The sequence below is a fragment of the Erinaceus europaeus genome, chromosome 16, assembly GCF_950295315.1.
Source record: "Erinaceus europaeus chromosome 16, mEriEur2.1, whole genome shotgun sequence".
NCBI lineage: Eukaryota > Metazoa > Chordata > Mammalia > Eulipotyphla > Erinaceidae > Erinaceus > Erinaceus europaeus.
The window spans coordinates 46,739,931-46,753,613 of NC_080177.1; the positions used below are offsets into that span (position 1 = coordinate 46,739,931).

Sequence of the window (13,683 nt, forward strand, 5' to 3'; positions counted from 1 at the left end):
GTCAACAAAAGTGGTAAAAATGGCCTCCAAGAGCAGTGTATTCATAGTACAGGCACCGAGCCCCAACAAATAACCCTCGAGGCACAAAAAAGAGAGAGACAGACAGAGAGGAAACCAGAGTAACACTCTGCATATGGGGTACCAGGGATTGAACTCAGATCCTCATGCTTACAGGTGCACTGCTCTGGTCACTGCACCACCTACCAGGCCACAGTACTCAATATGTATTTATTTTTGTCACAAGTATTTTGCACCTGCATGATTTCATTGCTCTTGGTAGCCTTTTCCCCGGCCCAACACCCTTTTTTTTCCCCTTCTAGATATAGATTGAGAGACAGAGAAAGGAGAGACAACACAGCACTCCTCCAACATTTGTGAAGTTTTCTCTTTTCATGGTGCTCCCATATGATTGCCAAGAGACAGAACTCAGATCCTTAAGTGTGTGCTCAACCAAGTGAACTATCTCTTGGCCTCAATACTCAGTCATTCTTGTCCTTGCTTATAACTTAGTGCTAACGAATTTTAAATTATCTTATGGTGGCCCAGGAGGTGGCACAGTGGTTATTGTGTTAAGCCATTAAACACGAGGTACTGAGTTTAGTCCCTCACATTGCATGTACCAGAGTAGTACTCTGACATTTGCTCTCTTTCTCTCCTCCCTCTTTTTTTTTCTCACAAATACATCTTTTAAAAAGAAGACAGCTTGTCTTTTGTGTGTATGTGTTTTTTATTAGTTTAGTTTAAAGTCTGATTCTTTCCAAGCATTATCACTCTCAAGTAGGATGTGGCAGATTAACATGTCTCTTTCCAGGATGAAAAATCCTCATGTGATAAGGCAGAGATGCAAATAATCAGTCAGGAAGAGGCTAAAAGGGATTCTGTTGGTTATGTCACCAAAAAAAGAAGGCAGAGGACACTCCATGAGAACACTGAGTCCCAGGTGAGATAAGTGAGCAAACTAAAAATAAGCCACCCCCAGTGCTCAAAGCATTTCATTTCTAGGTGTCTTTCTCTTTCAATTCCCTAAAGACATCAGGTAGTTTGTAAGTATCATGTGCTGGTGAGCTCTATGAAGGTACAAATCCTTGTGTGGGTTGTTCTTTATCATACTTGAATGGATGCAGGTTCTTCAAAAGCACATACTCTGGGAGTCAGGCAGTAGTGCAGCAGTTAAGCGCAGGTGGCACAAAGTGCAAGGACCGGAGCAAGGATCCCGGTTCCAGCCCCCAGCTCCCCACCTGCAGGGAGTCGCTTCACAGGCGGTGAAGCAGGTCTGCAGGTGTCTATCTTTCTCTCCCCCTCTCTGTCTTCCCCTCCTCTCTCCATTTCTCTCTGTCCTATCTAACAACGACATCAATAACAACTACAATAATAACTACAACAACACAAAGGCAACAAAAAGGGAAAATGAATAAATATAAAAAAATGTTTAAAACCTTTTTTAAAAAGCACATACTCAATATTAAGCACAGATTAAACATTTAAGTGAAGTGTATAGTAAATATGGAGGGAAGAGAAACCAACAACTGGTAACACTTTTTCTCTTTCCTAACTTGTATAGACCTGGTGCTAAGTCTTCTAGCTGTGTGTTCATGTAATTAGCATGGGACTTTCCTCATATGCTTTGAGAGGACTCTAATTGTATTCTTTCATCTTACTCTTACACTCAGATAGTAACATTTATGAGATAAAATTTTTACTTTCTGGTTTCATATATTGCCTCAGTTATTCTATTTTATTTTTATTTTTTTTACCAGAGCACTGGTCAGCTCTAGTTTATAGTGGTATGGGGAATTGAACTTGGGGCTTCAGAGTCTCAGGTATGAGAGTCTGTTTGCATAACCATTATGAGATCTACCCCCACTCCTAGTTACTCTACTGTCTCAGTCTCTAAGTTACTTGGTCTCTGTAATGGAACTAGTCATTCCATAGATACCTTCTAGTATAATAAGGTACCTAATTTCTCTTATTTCCAAACTAACATTTTTATGACACTTGGTAAGACATTGAACTAAACTTTCCACTCAGAAATCTTCTCCTATTGCCTCTCTTTAGCCTCTTTCCTCTCTGTTTGGTATTTGAAAGCAAGTGATTACTTTTCATTTACCATTTACTCTGATTTAAACTTTGTCCTAGGATAATTCAGAGATAAAAATAAATGATCTCAATGAATCCCAAAGTCAAGATACCCAGGAGCTGAGTACTGCTGCAAAGGTCCCATCTCCATCAGATGAGAGCCAAGAAAATGAGAATGCAGTTTTCTCAGTAAAAAATGGAATAAGTGGTATGCCAGGTAACTTGAAATAAAATTCCAAATTTCTTTTTTTTTTAATTTTATTTATTTATTCCCTTTTGTTGCCCTTGTTGTTTTACTGTTGTAGTTATTATTGTTGTTGTCGTTGTTGGATAGGACAGAGAGAAATGGAGAGAGGAGGGGAAGACAGAGAGGAGGAGAGAAAGATAGACACCTGCAGATCTGCTTCACCGCCTGTGAAGCGACTCCCCTGCAGGTGGGGAGCCGGGGTTCGAACTGGGATCCTTATGCCGGTCCTTGTGCTTTGCGCCACCTGCGCTTAACCCGCTGCGCTATAGCCCGACTCCCCCAAATTTCTTTTATCTTAACAGAGCCCTACTCAGCTCTGGCTTACGGTGATGCTGGGATAGTATCTGGGGCCTTGGCGTCTCAAGCATGAAATTCTGTGGCATAGCATGTGATCTCCTCTACCCTAAATAAAAATTTAGAATTCATAGGGGTACCATGTGCATTAGTCCCCTAGGATTGCCATAACACAGTACTGCAAACTGGAGAGATTATAACCAAAGGAATGTGTTCTTTCTCAGATCTAGAAGCTGGAATTTTTTTTTTTTCTCTCTAGACCAGAACACTGCTCAGTTCAGGCTTATGGTGGTGCTGGGGATTGAACTTGGAACGTCAGAGCCTCAGGCTTGAAACACTTTTGCATAACCATTATGCTGTCTCCCCAGCCCAGAAGCTGGAATTTTTTTAGATCATCTTTTTTTTTCCCTCCAGGGTTATCACTGGGGCTTGGTGCGTGCACCAGGAATCTACTTCTCCTGGAGGCTATTTTGTTCCCTTTTATTGCCCTTGTTGTTTATCATTATTGTGATTGTTATTATTGTTGTCCTTATTGAATAGGACAGATAAATTGTGACAAGGGGAAGACAGAGAGAGGGAGAGAAAGATAGACACCTGCAGGCCTGCTTCACCGCTTGTGAAGTGACCCCCCCCTGCAGGTGGGGAGCTGGGGGCTCTAACTGGGATCTTTAAGCGGTCCTTGCGCTTTGTGCCATGTACACTTAACCCACTGTGCTACGTCACACTCCTTTCTATGAAACACTTTTTTTTAAATATTTATTCCCTTTTGTTGCCCTTTGTTTTATTGTTGTAGTTATTGATGTTGTCGTTATTATATAGGACACAGAGAGAAATGGAAACAGGAGGGAAAGACAGAGGGAGAGAGAAAGATAGACACCTACAGACCTGCTTCACCACCTGTGAAGCGACTCCCCTGCAGGTGGGGAGCCAGGGGCTCCAACCAGGCTGCTCCTTGCACTTTGCACCACCTGCACTTAACCTGCTACACTACCGCCCAACTCCCCTGTGAAACACTCTTAACCCTCAGCCTAGGTCCTCCTCTACCATCGTGTACCAGGACCTGAAAGTGTCTCTTCCCCCATATCCCCCGTCCCCACCTTTACTTTGGTACAATATACCAGACCCAGTTCAAGTTCTGACTTGTATTTTTCCCTTTATGTTCTTATTTCTCAACTTCTGTCCATGAGTGAAATCACCTCATATTCATCCTTCTCTATCTGACTTATCTCACATCACTTGATTGCTATAGATTTCATCCAGGAAGAGGTGATTCTCACATTCTTTTTTTTTTTTCTTTTACCTCCAGGGTTATTGCTGGGTCTTGGTGTCAGCACCATGAATCTACTGCTCCTGAAGCTATTTTTTCCCCTTTTGTTGCCCTTGTTGTTTAACATTGTTGTGGTCATTATTGTTATTGGTGTCCTTATTATTGGATAGAACAGAGAGAAATGGAGAAAGGCAGGGAAGACAGAGAGGAAGAGAGATAGATAGATACCTGTAGACTTGTACCCCTTGTGAAGCGACCCTCTTGCAGATGGGGAGCCAGGGGCTCGAACCGAACCAGGATCCTTACGCTGGTCCTTGAGCTTCTCACACTGTGTGCTTAACCCCATGAGCTACCACACAATCCCTGCTCTGGAATTATTAAACCAATGTATCAGCAGTGCCATGCTCCTCTGAAAACCTTTGCTGACTCCTTCCTGCCCCCCTCATAGGTTCTGGAGGTAACCAATGATCACGGGCTTTTCAAGCCATGCAGCTACACCCTTCTAACCCGTAACTTTCTTGGCATTCTCCCTCCTTTCTTGTATTTTTCCTGTATCTCTGCCTTTATCTTGTTATCTTAGAACACCAGTTTTATTGAATGAGGTTCCACCCTTGTGACATTTTTACCAGAGCACTGTCCAGCTCTGGTTTATGGTGGTGATGAAGATTGAATCTGGGACCTCCGAGCCTGAGCATGGAAGCCTTTTGCATAACCATTATGTTGTTTCCCCAGCCCCATGTTACAGAATTTTTTTTAAATATTTATTTTATTTATTCCCTTTTGTTGCCCTTGTTGTTTTATTGTTGTAGTTATTATTGTTGTTGTCGTTGTTGGATAGGATAGAGAGAAATGGAGAGAGGAGGGGAAGACAGAGAGGATGAGAGAAAGATAGACACCTGCAGACCTGCTTCACCGCTTGTGAAGCGACTCCCCTGCAGTTGGGGAGCCGGGCTTCGAACCGGGATCCTTATGCCGGTCCTTGTGCTTTGTACCACCTGCGCTTAACCCACTGCGCTACAGCCCGACTCCCAGAATTTCTTTTTTAATTTCTTTATTGGGGAACATTAATGTTTTACATTCAACAGTAAATACAATAGTTTGTACATGCATAACATTTCAGTTTTCCATATAACAATACAACCCACACTAGGTCCTCTGTCATCTTTCTTGAATCTGTATTCTCCTCACCCACCCACTCACCCCAGAGTCTTTTGGTGCAATATGCCAATTCCAGTTCAGGTTCTACTTGTATTTTCTTTTCTGATCTTGTTTTTCAACTTCTTCCTGAGAGTGAGATCATCCCATATTCATCCTTCTGTTTCTGATTTATTTCACATAACATGAATTTTTCAAAGTCCATCCAAGATTGGCTGAAAATGGTGAAGTCACCATTTTTTATAGCTGAGTAGTATTCCAGTGTGTGTGTGTGTATGTGTGTATACCACAACTTGCTCAGCCACTCATCTGTTTTTGGACATCTGGGTTACTTCCAGGTTTTGGCTATTACACATTGTGCTGCCAAGAACATATGTGGACACTGATCTTTTTGGATGGGTGTGCTGGGTTCCTTAGGATATATTTCCAGGAGAGGAATTGCAGGGTCATAGGGTAGGTCCATTTCTAGACTTCTGAGAGTTCTCCAGACTGTTCTCCACAGAGGTTGGACCAATTGACATTCCCACCAGCAGTGTAGGAGGGTTCCTTTGACCCCACAACCTCTCTGGCATTTGCTGCTGTTACCTTTTCTGATATATGACATTCTCACAGGAGTGAAGTGGTATTTCATTATTGTCTTTATTTGCATTTCTCTGACAGTCAGAGACTTGGAGCATTTTTTCACGTGTTTCTTGGCCTTTTGGATCTCTTCTGTGGTGAATATTCTGTCCATGTCCTCCCCCCATTTTTTAATGGGGTTATTTGTTATCTCGTTGTTGAGATTTGCAAGTTCTTTATATATTCTGGTTATGAGCCTCTTGTCTGATGTATGGCATGTAAAGATCTTCTGCCATTCTGTCAGGGGTCTCTTGGTTTGGGTAGTAGTTTCTTTAGCTGTGCAGAAGCTTTTAAATTTGATGTAGTCCCATAGGTTTATGCTTGTCTTAGTGTTCTTTGTAATTGGATTCGTTTCATTGAAGATGTCTTTAAAATTTATGCGAGAGTTTTGCCAATATTTTTTTCTAAGTATCTGATAGTTTGTGGTCTAACATCCAAGTTCTTGATCCACTTAGAATTTACTTTTGTACTTGGTGATATATAGTGGTTCAGTTTCATTCTTCTGCATGTTTCAACCCATTGTTTCCAACACCATTTGTTGAAGAGACTCTGCTTTCCCCATTTAATAGTCTGGGCACCTTTGTCAAAGATTAGATGTCCATAGGTGTGGGGGCTTACTTCTGGGCTCTCAATTCTATTCCACTGGTCAGTATGTCTATTTATGTTCCAGTACCAAGCAGTTTTGATGACAATGGCCCTATAATACAATTTGAGATCTGGGAGTGTGATGCCTCTGGTTCTGTTCTTTCTTCTCAAGATTGTTTTGGTAATTCTAGGTCATTTCTGGTTCCTGATAAACATTTGTATCGTTTGTTCTATTCTTCTAAAAAATGTGGTTGGGATCTTGATGGAGATAGCATTAAATTTGCAGATGGCTCTGGGTAATATATTCATTTTGATGATGTTAATTCTTCCAACCCATGAACATGGAATATATCTCCATTTCTTGTGTCTTTTTCAATTTCCTTGAGTAGTGACTCATAATTTTCAGTATACAAGTCTTTCACTTCTTTGGTTAGGTTTACCCCTAGATATTTTATTGTTTTTGTTGCTATAGTAAAAGGAATTGATTTCTGGCTTTCAGTTTCTTCTAACTTAGTGTTTGCATAGAGGAATGCCACTGACTTTTGAATGTTAATTTTATAGCCTGACACATTACTGTATTGCGTGATGATTTCCAAAAGCTTCTTGCTGGATTCCTTAGGTTTCTCTATGTATACTATCATGTCATCTACAAATAGGGAGAGTTTGACTTCTTCTCTTCCAATCTGTATGCCTTTAATTCCTTGTTCCTGCCTGATTGCTATGGCAAGAAGTTCCATCACTATGTTGAATATTAATGGTGATAGTGGGTATCCCTGTTTAGTACCTGATCTGAGGGGACATGCTTCCAGTTTATCACCATTGAGTATGATGTTGGCTGTAGGTTTGCTATATATAGACTTGAGGAATTTTCCATCTATTCCCATTTTTTGTAGTTTTTTTTATCATAAAGGGATATTGGATTTTGTCAAAGGCTTTCTCTGCATCTATTGATATGACCATGTGGTTTTTGGTCTTACTTTTGTTGATGTAGTGGATCATGTTGATTGATTTACGTATATTAAACCAACCTTGCATGCCTGGGATAAACCCCACTTGGTCATGGTGAACAATCTTTTTAACATACTGCTGTATCCAGTTAGCTAGAATTTTGTTCAATATTTTCACATCTATGTTCATCAGAGATATTGGTCTGTAATTTTCTTTTTTGGTTGTGTGTTACAGAACTTTTAAATGTTCTACAATTAAAGCAAAAGTTAGAACTGAGTGGAGGAGGCCTTTAGGTCATCCTCTGTGACTTTATGTAGAAACCTGAATAAGAGCGGCAGCTGGAAAGCCTAGGAAAACTGATTTCTACTTGATGATGAAGAGAGGCCTCATTCCTTCTAACCTTCAGCAGAGACAAATCTGAATATCCAGAACAGTTAAAAAAAATAAATAACTGCAAAGTCTGTTCTATCTGTGCTGTGGCCATTTTTATTGTAGTAAATGCATATACGGAGAGAAGGATAACACAGCACCAAAGCTTCCTCTAGAAGTATGAGGATTGGACTAGATAGAGCCAGAATTTTATTTATTTATTTATTGTAGATTTAAAGATTGAAAATGATTATAGAAAGTAGCAAACTGGGGGCTGGATGGTGGCGCAGTGGGTTAAGCACACATGGCACGAAGTGCAAGGACTGGGTAAGGATCCCGGTTGGAACCCCCAGCTCCTCACCTGCAGGGAGTTCATTTCACAGGCAGTGAAGCAGGTCTGCAGGTGTCTATTTTCCTCTCCCCCTTGCTATCTCCCCGTCCTCTCTCGATTTCTCTCTGTCCTACCCAACAGCAATGACAGCAATAACAACAACGATAACAACAATGATAAACAAGGGCAACAAAAGGGAAAAAATGGAAGGAGCAGTGGATTCGTAGTGTAGTCACCAAGTCACGATAACCCTGGAGACAAAAAAAAAAGTAGCAAACCTTAGTTACACTTTCTACTGGATTTAAAGAAAGAAAGAAAACAAAAACTGGGGAAATGGCTCAACTGGTAAAATCTGAGACTCACATGCCTGAAACTCCTGGTTCAGTTCCCAGCACAATATCCACTAGACTGATGCTCCAGTTTATCTCTCTCTTCTCTGCCTTAAGAGAAACTTGCTCTTTCATATGTAATAATAATAAATAAATCTTTAATAAATAAATAAGGGAGATAAGGGACCAGGCAGTGCTACATCCAGTTGAACACACTGTTACCATGTAGAAGGACCCAGGTTCAAGCCCCAGCCACCACCCTTAGGCAGGAAGCTTCACAAGAGAAGCTATAGGTTTCTCTCCTCCCCTCTCCATCTCCCTACACCTCTCTCAACTTCTCTGTGTCCTATCAAATAAAAAGAAAGGAAAAAATGGCCTCTGAGAGCAATTGAATTTGTCATGTAGGCACCAAGCCCCAGCAATATCTCTGATGGTAATTTAAATAAATAAATCAATAAAAGTAAAACAGTGATCAGGAGGTGGCACAGTAGATAAAGTGTTGAGCTTTCAATATGAGGTCCTGAGTTCAGTCCCCAGCATTGCATATGTCAGAGTGATATTCTTGTTCTCTCTCTTCCCTCTCCTCTCTCTTATTAGTAAAACTTAATAAAATAAATAATTCACTTGGATAGTGTACACACAGCCCAGGTCTGAGTCCTGCCCCCCACCACACTGAAGGAGACTTCATTACCGTGGTCTCTTTCACTTTCTCTCTGCGTCTCTGTGTCTTCTCTGTCTCTGTCTAAAAGAAGGAAGAGGAAAAGCAGGGGACCTAAGGAAATGTGCCAAAATGCAAATGGAGTTTCTTTTGGCGAAAGTCTGCAATTTTATTGTTTTACTTAACAACAATAGTCTATTCTTAGAAAAATCTGGGGGAGTCGGGAGGTAGCATAGTGGGTAAGCGCAGGTGGCACACAGTGAAAGGACTGGCATAAGGATCCTGGTTCAAGCCCCCGACTCCCCACCTGCATGGGAGTCGCTTCACATGCGGTGAAGCAGGTCTGCAGGTGTCTATCTTTCTCTCCTCCTCTCTGTCTTCCCCTCTTCTCTCCATTTCTCTCTGTCCTATCCAACAATGACGACATCAACAACAACAATAATAACTATAGCAATAATAACTACAACAAGGGCAACAAAAGGGAATAGATAAATAAATAAATATTAAAAAAAAAAAGAAAGAAAAATCTGGAAAAGGGTTTTAAATCTCTAGTATCTGACTTCCAGACAGCATAAAATTTTGGCTATGTAAAGTATATATGCTATGATTATAGTAATGCTAAAACTAATTCTTTGGGGTTCAAATCCTGGGTCTTATATTTGGCAAGGTAGGCACTCTACTGAGTGAGTTATCTCCCTGCTCCTGCAGCTATATCTTACTAAGGAAAAGCTTTGGGGTTGGTTTTTTTGTTTGTTGGTTGGTTGGTTGGCTGGTTTATTTTTGAAATTTTTCATTAGTTCTTTTTCTTTGAATTCAGGTAATAAAAACTCAAAGATGCCTTCAGAAAGAAAGAATCCACTCTACATAGATAAGTTTTCCAAACATGGAAAAAGCAAAAGAACTGCAAGCACTACACCAAGTAAGTTTTGCACACATAGGAATGTAAAGCAATGGTCAGCCCCCTTCAGGCCGATATTGCAGATGTAGTGTGCTATATAACAACTGAAAACTCAGTCTTTGCACTGGAGTTTACATCCTTGTTCCCTCATCTTCTGGTTCTTAGACCTTGGGCAACTTATCCTCTGTAAATCCACTTCCTCATTTTAAAATGCAGATATGCTACCTTCTTCATTAAACTTGTTAAAAGGTTGAGACTAGTTTTCTGCTTTTGATTACATAGCAGAGATCTACTTTATAGCAGGCATTCAGGAAATACCAGAGAATGAATATCTATAAAGTATCTACTGAACATGATACTGTCCTTGTTAAAGTTTCTTTCCTATTTAGTAATAAGTTTCTTATGAGTCTAAGGGACTCTTGTCTTTCTTACTGAAATATAGATTGTCACATGTAATTTGATTGAATTCTATATATTTATAATACCTACACTATTCAGCATATATTGACTGCAGAGAACATGAGACAGAAACCATGCCAAATATGACTGCAAAGACTAAAATATTTACTGTCTGTACCTTTACTGAACAAGTTATGCAAATCTTTGGCATAACTCTTTTTTTTAGTCTTATTTATTTACTATTTACAATATTTACTATTGGATAGAGACAGAGAAATTGAGAGGGGAGCAGGAGAGAGACAGAGACTCCTACAGCCCTGCTTTACCATTCATGAAGTTTCCCCTTGCAGGTGGGAACCAGGGGCTTGAACCTGGGTCCTTAGGCAATGTAACATGTGTGCTCAACCAGGTACATTATGACTCTGGCCCCTTTTGGCATAACTTTTTTTATTTCTTTATTGGGGAGTTAATGAATTACTGTATAGTTGTTGATACAGGGGTACAATCTCCTATAATATGTATCTGCAAAACACAGAAGGGGAAAACACAAAGTAAAACTTGGCATGACTTTTCTGATCATTGTAAATATAAAATTTATTTATAATAACTAAGTAAAGACCATTTAATTAATGAGGGTAGAACATAAGTATGTTGTTTTTTTAATTTATTCATTAAAGAAAACAAAACAGAGGAAGTGAGAAAGAATCATAGTATCATTCTAACAGATGTGATGCTAGAAATGTAACTTAGGGGGCAGGGTGGTGGTGCACCTGGTTGAGTGCACATGTTACAATGCTCAAGGACCCGGGTTCGAGCCCCCAGTTCCCACCTGCAGGGGGAAAGCTTTACAAGTAATGAAGCAGTGCTGCAGGTGTCTCTCTTTCTCTCTCCCTCTCTATCTCCCCTACCCTCTCAATTTCTGTATCCAATAAAGATCATTTAAAAAAAAAAACATGAAATGTAATTTTTAAGAAAAAAGGAAAAAATGAAACTTAGGACCTCATGATTGAGAATACAATACATTATCCACTGTGCCACCTCCTGGGCCACCTTTTACCCGTAATCTTGTGGCACAGACCAAGATGTCAGTAATGAACTGGGCAGTAGAGAGATGTTGAATCTGTGATAACTTGTAACATGGTTATAGTTTGCCCCTCAATTTCCAAAATCTAGACACTTCAAAATTAAGTTTTAGCAAAAATAAGGCTGAGGTTGAATATCAGTACTTTAGATAGGAGCATGAGTGTTAATAGGAAAAAATGTATGACAAGTAAATAGATTTTGCCTTGTTATTAATTTTTATTTTGGGGGGGACATTCTAGATTTTAAGAAACTTCATGAGGCTCATTTTAAGGAAATGGAGTCCCTTGATCAATATATTGAGAGAAAGAAGAAACGTTTTGAAGATTACAATTCTTCTAATGAAGTAAAGGTATTCTGATAATTTTTTTTTAGTTCTTTTAATTGCAGTACTATTGATTTGTAAGGATATTATTTCATAACATTTCAGAATGTGTATCACCACATCATGCGAATCATCAAAGTAGCAATGTCCCTCCACCAATGGACTCCTTCCATTAAAATTGTTTATACTAAACTCTGATTTTTAGTGTTGAATAGTATATATTTAATGCAAATTTCTATATACTTTCTAACCTATCTTTATATTTATTTATTTTGTACCAGAACACTGATCAATTCTGGCATAATCATGTTGCTGGGGATTGAGCTTTTTGTCTTTTTATTTTAATTGTCACCATTTGTTTTTTAATAGGGTAAAGAGAAATTAAGAAGGAAGATGAGATAGAGAGGGAATGAGGACAGGGGCAGATAGCATAATGGTTATGCAAAGAGACTATCTTGCCTGAGGCTCCAAAGTCTCAGGTTCAATTCCCCATACCACCATAAGCCAGAGCTGAGCAGAGCTCTGGTTTAGAGAGAGATAGCACTACTTCACCTCTTGTAAAGCTTTCCCCTGCATGTGGGGACAGGGAACTTGAACCTGGGACCTGGAGGCATGGTAGCCTATGCACTTAACCAGGTGCACCACTACCTGGCCCTATATTTTTTATATATTTTTTATATTTTTATATATTTTATATTTTATATATTTATTTATTCCATTCTGTTGCCCTTTTTTGTTGTTGTAGTTATTGTTGTTGTTATTGATGTCGTTGTTAGATAGGACAGAGAGAAATGGAGAGAAGAGGGGAAGACAGAGAGGGGGAGAGAAAGACACCTGCAGACCTGCTTCACCACTTGTGAAGCGACGCCCCTGCAAGGGGGGTGGGGCCTCGAGCCAGGAGGCTCAAACCAGGATACTTACGTTGGCCTTGTGCTTTGTGCCACCTGCACTTAACCCGCTGTGCTACCACCCGACTCCCTATTTTATATCTTAACGAATTCATTTGATTTGGTTGAGTTTGATCTATCTTTTTACCTTAAAATTACTTTCTCCACCTTGAAATTTTTCAAAATCCTCCAATTAGAACAGTAAGCCCTTGGGACTGTCGAGTGGCTTACCTAGTAGAGTGCATACAACATGCACAAGGACTCAAGTTCAAAGGCCAGGCCATCACATGGAATTACTTACAGAAAAGAAGTTTCACGGGGAGTTCTGTAGTGTCTCCACTGTTCTCTCCCTCTCCATCTTTCTCTATTTCTCACCCTCTATTTAGAGAAAAAGGAAAAAATGGCCACATGGAGTAGTGGAGTTATACAGGCCCCAGTGCTCTGATAAAAAACTAAGTAACAGGAGTCGGGCTGTAGCACAGCGGGTTAAGCGCAGGTGGCGCAAAGCACAAGGACTGGGCATAAGGATCCTGGTTCGAACCCCGGCTCCCCACCTGCAGGGGAGTCGCTTCACAGGCGGTGAAGCAGGTCTGCAGGTGTCTATCTTTCTCTCCTCCTCTCTGTCTTCCCCTCCTCTCTCCATTTCTCTCTGTCCTATCCAACAACGACAACAACAATAATAACTACAACAATAAAACAACAAGGGCAACAAAAGGGAATAAATAAATAAAATAAATATTTTTTAAAAAATTAAAAAAAAAAACTAAGTAACAAATTCCAATGTGGCTGTATGTTCTTCTATACTTAATATTCAGATATCAGGCTTAAAGCACTAATTTATTGCTAAAGCCATCTAAGGGAACCATGAATGACAAGCAGTGACTAACTTAAAGGTATCCTTCAGTACAGAACCCTTAAGACATGGAGTTCCTTTAAGCAAGAAATGATGATAACACCGATTTGAGTTAAGTTATAGAGTCATTGTGTACAATATTTTCTATCATATGAGGTGTTGTCTATCAACTGAATACTTAGTGATCCACCTGTGTAGTCCTTTATCATCCTGGATTTTTTTTTTTTATTGGATAGAGACAGAGGGACACCTGTAGACCTGCTTCACCACTTGTGAAGCTTTTCCCCTGCAGGTGGGGACCAGGAGCTTGAACCCAGGTCCTTGCACACTGTAATATGTGCGCTTAACCAGGTACGCCACCACC

General features: G+C 40.0%; 1 protein-coding gene across 3 annotated transcripts in view; it reads left to right on the forward strand.

Moving 5' to 3' along the window:
• Positions 1–13,683, forward strand: part of NUSAP1 (nucleolar and spindle associated protein 1) — an 87,685-nt gene that overhangs the window by 54,173 nt on the left and 19,829 nt on the right. For 2 of the 3 annotated variants that reach the window (XM_060175067.1, XM_060175065.1), the window contains exons 3-6: positions 812–940; positions 2,137–2,293; positions 9,695–9,796; positions 11,497–11,606. In XM_060175067.1, the coding sequence (XP_060031050.1) occupies positions 842–940; positions 2,137–2,293; positions 9,695–9,796; positions 11,497–11,606 (468 nt within the window). In that variant the 5' untranslated portion in view covers positions 812–841. The remainder of the gene's footprint in view (positions 1–811; positions 941–2,136; positions 2,294–9,694; positions 9,797–11,496; positions 11,607–13,683) is intronic. The other variant, XM_060175066.1, reaches the window with a different exon arrangement.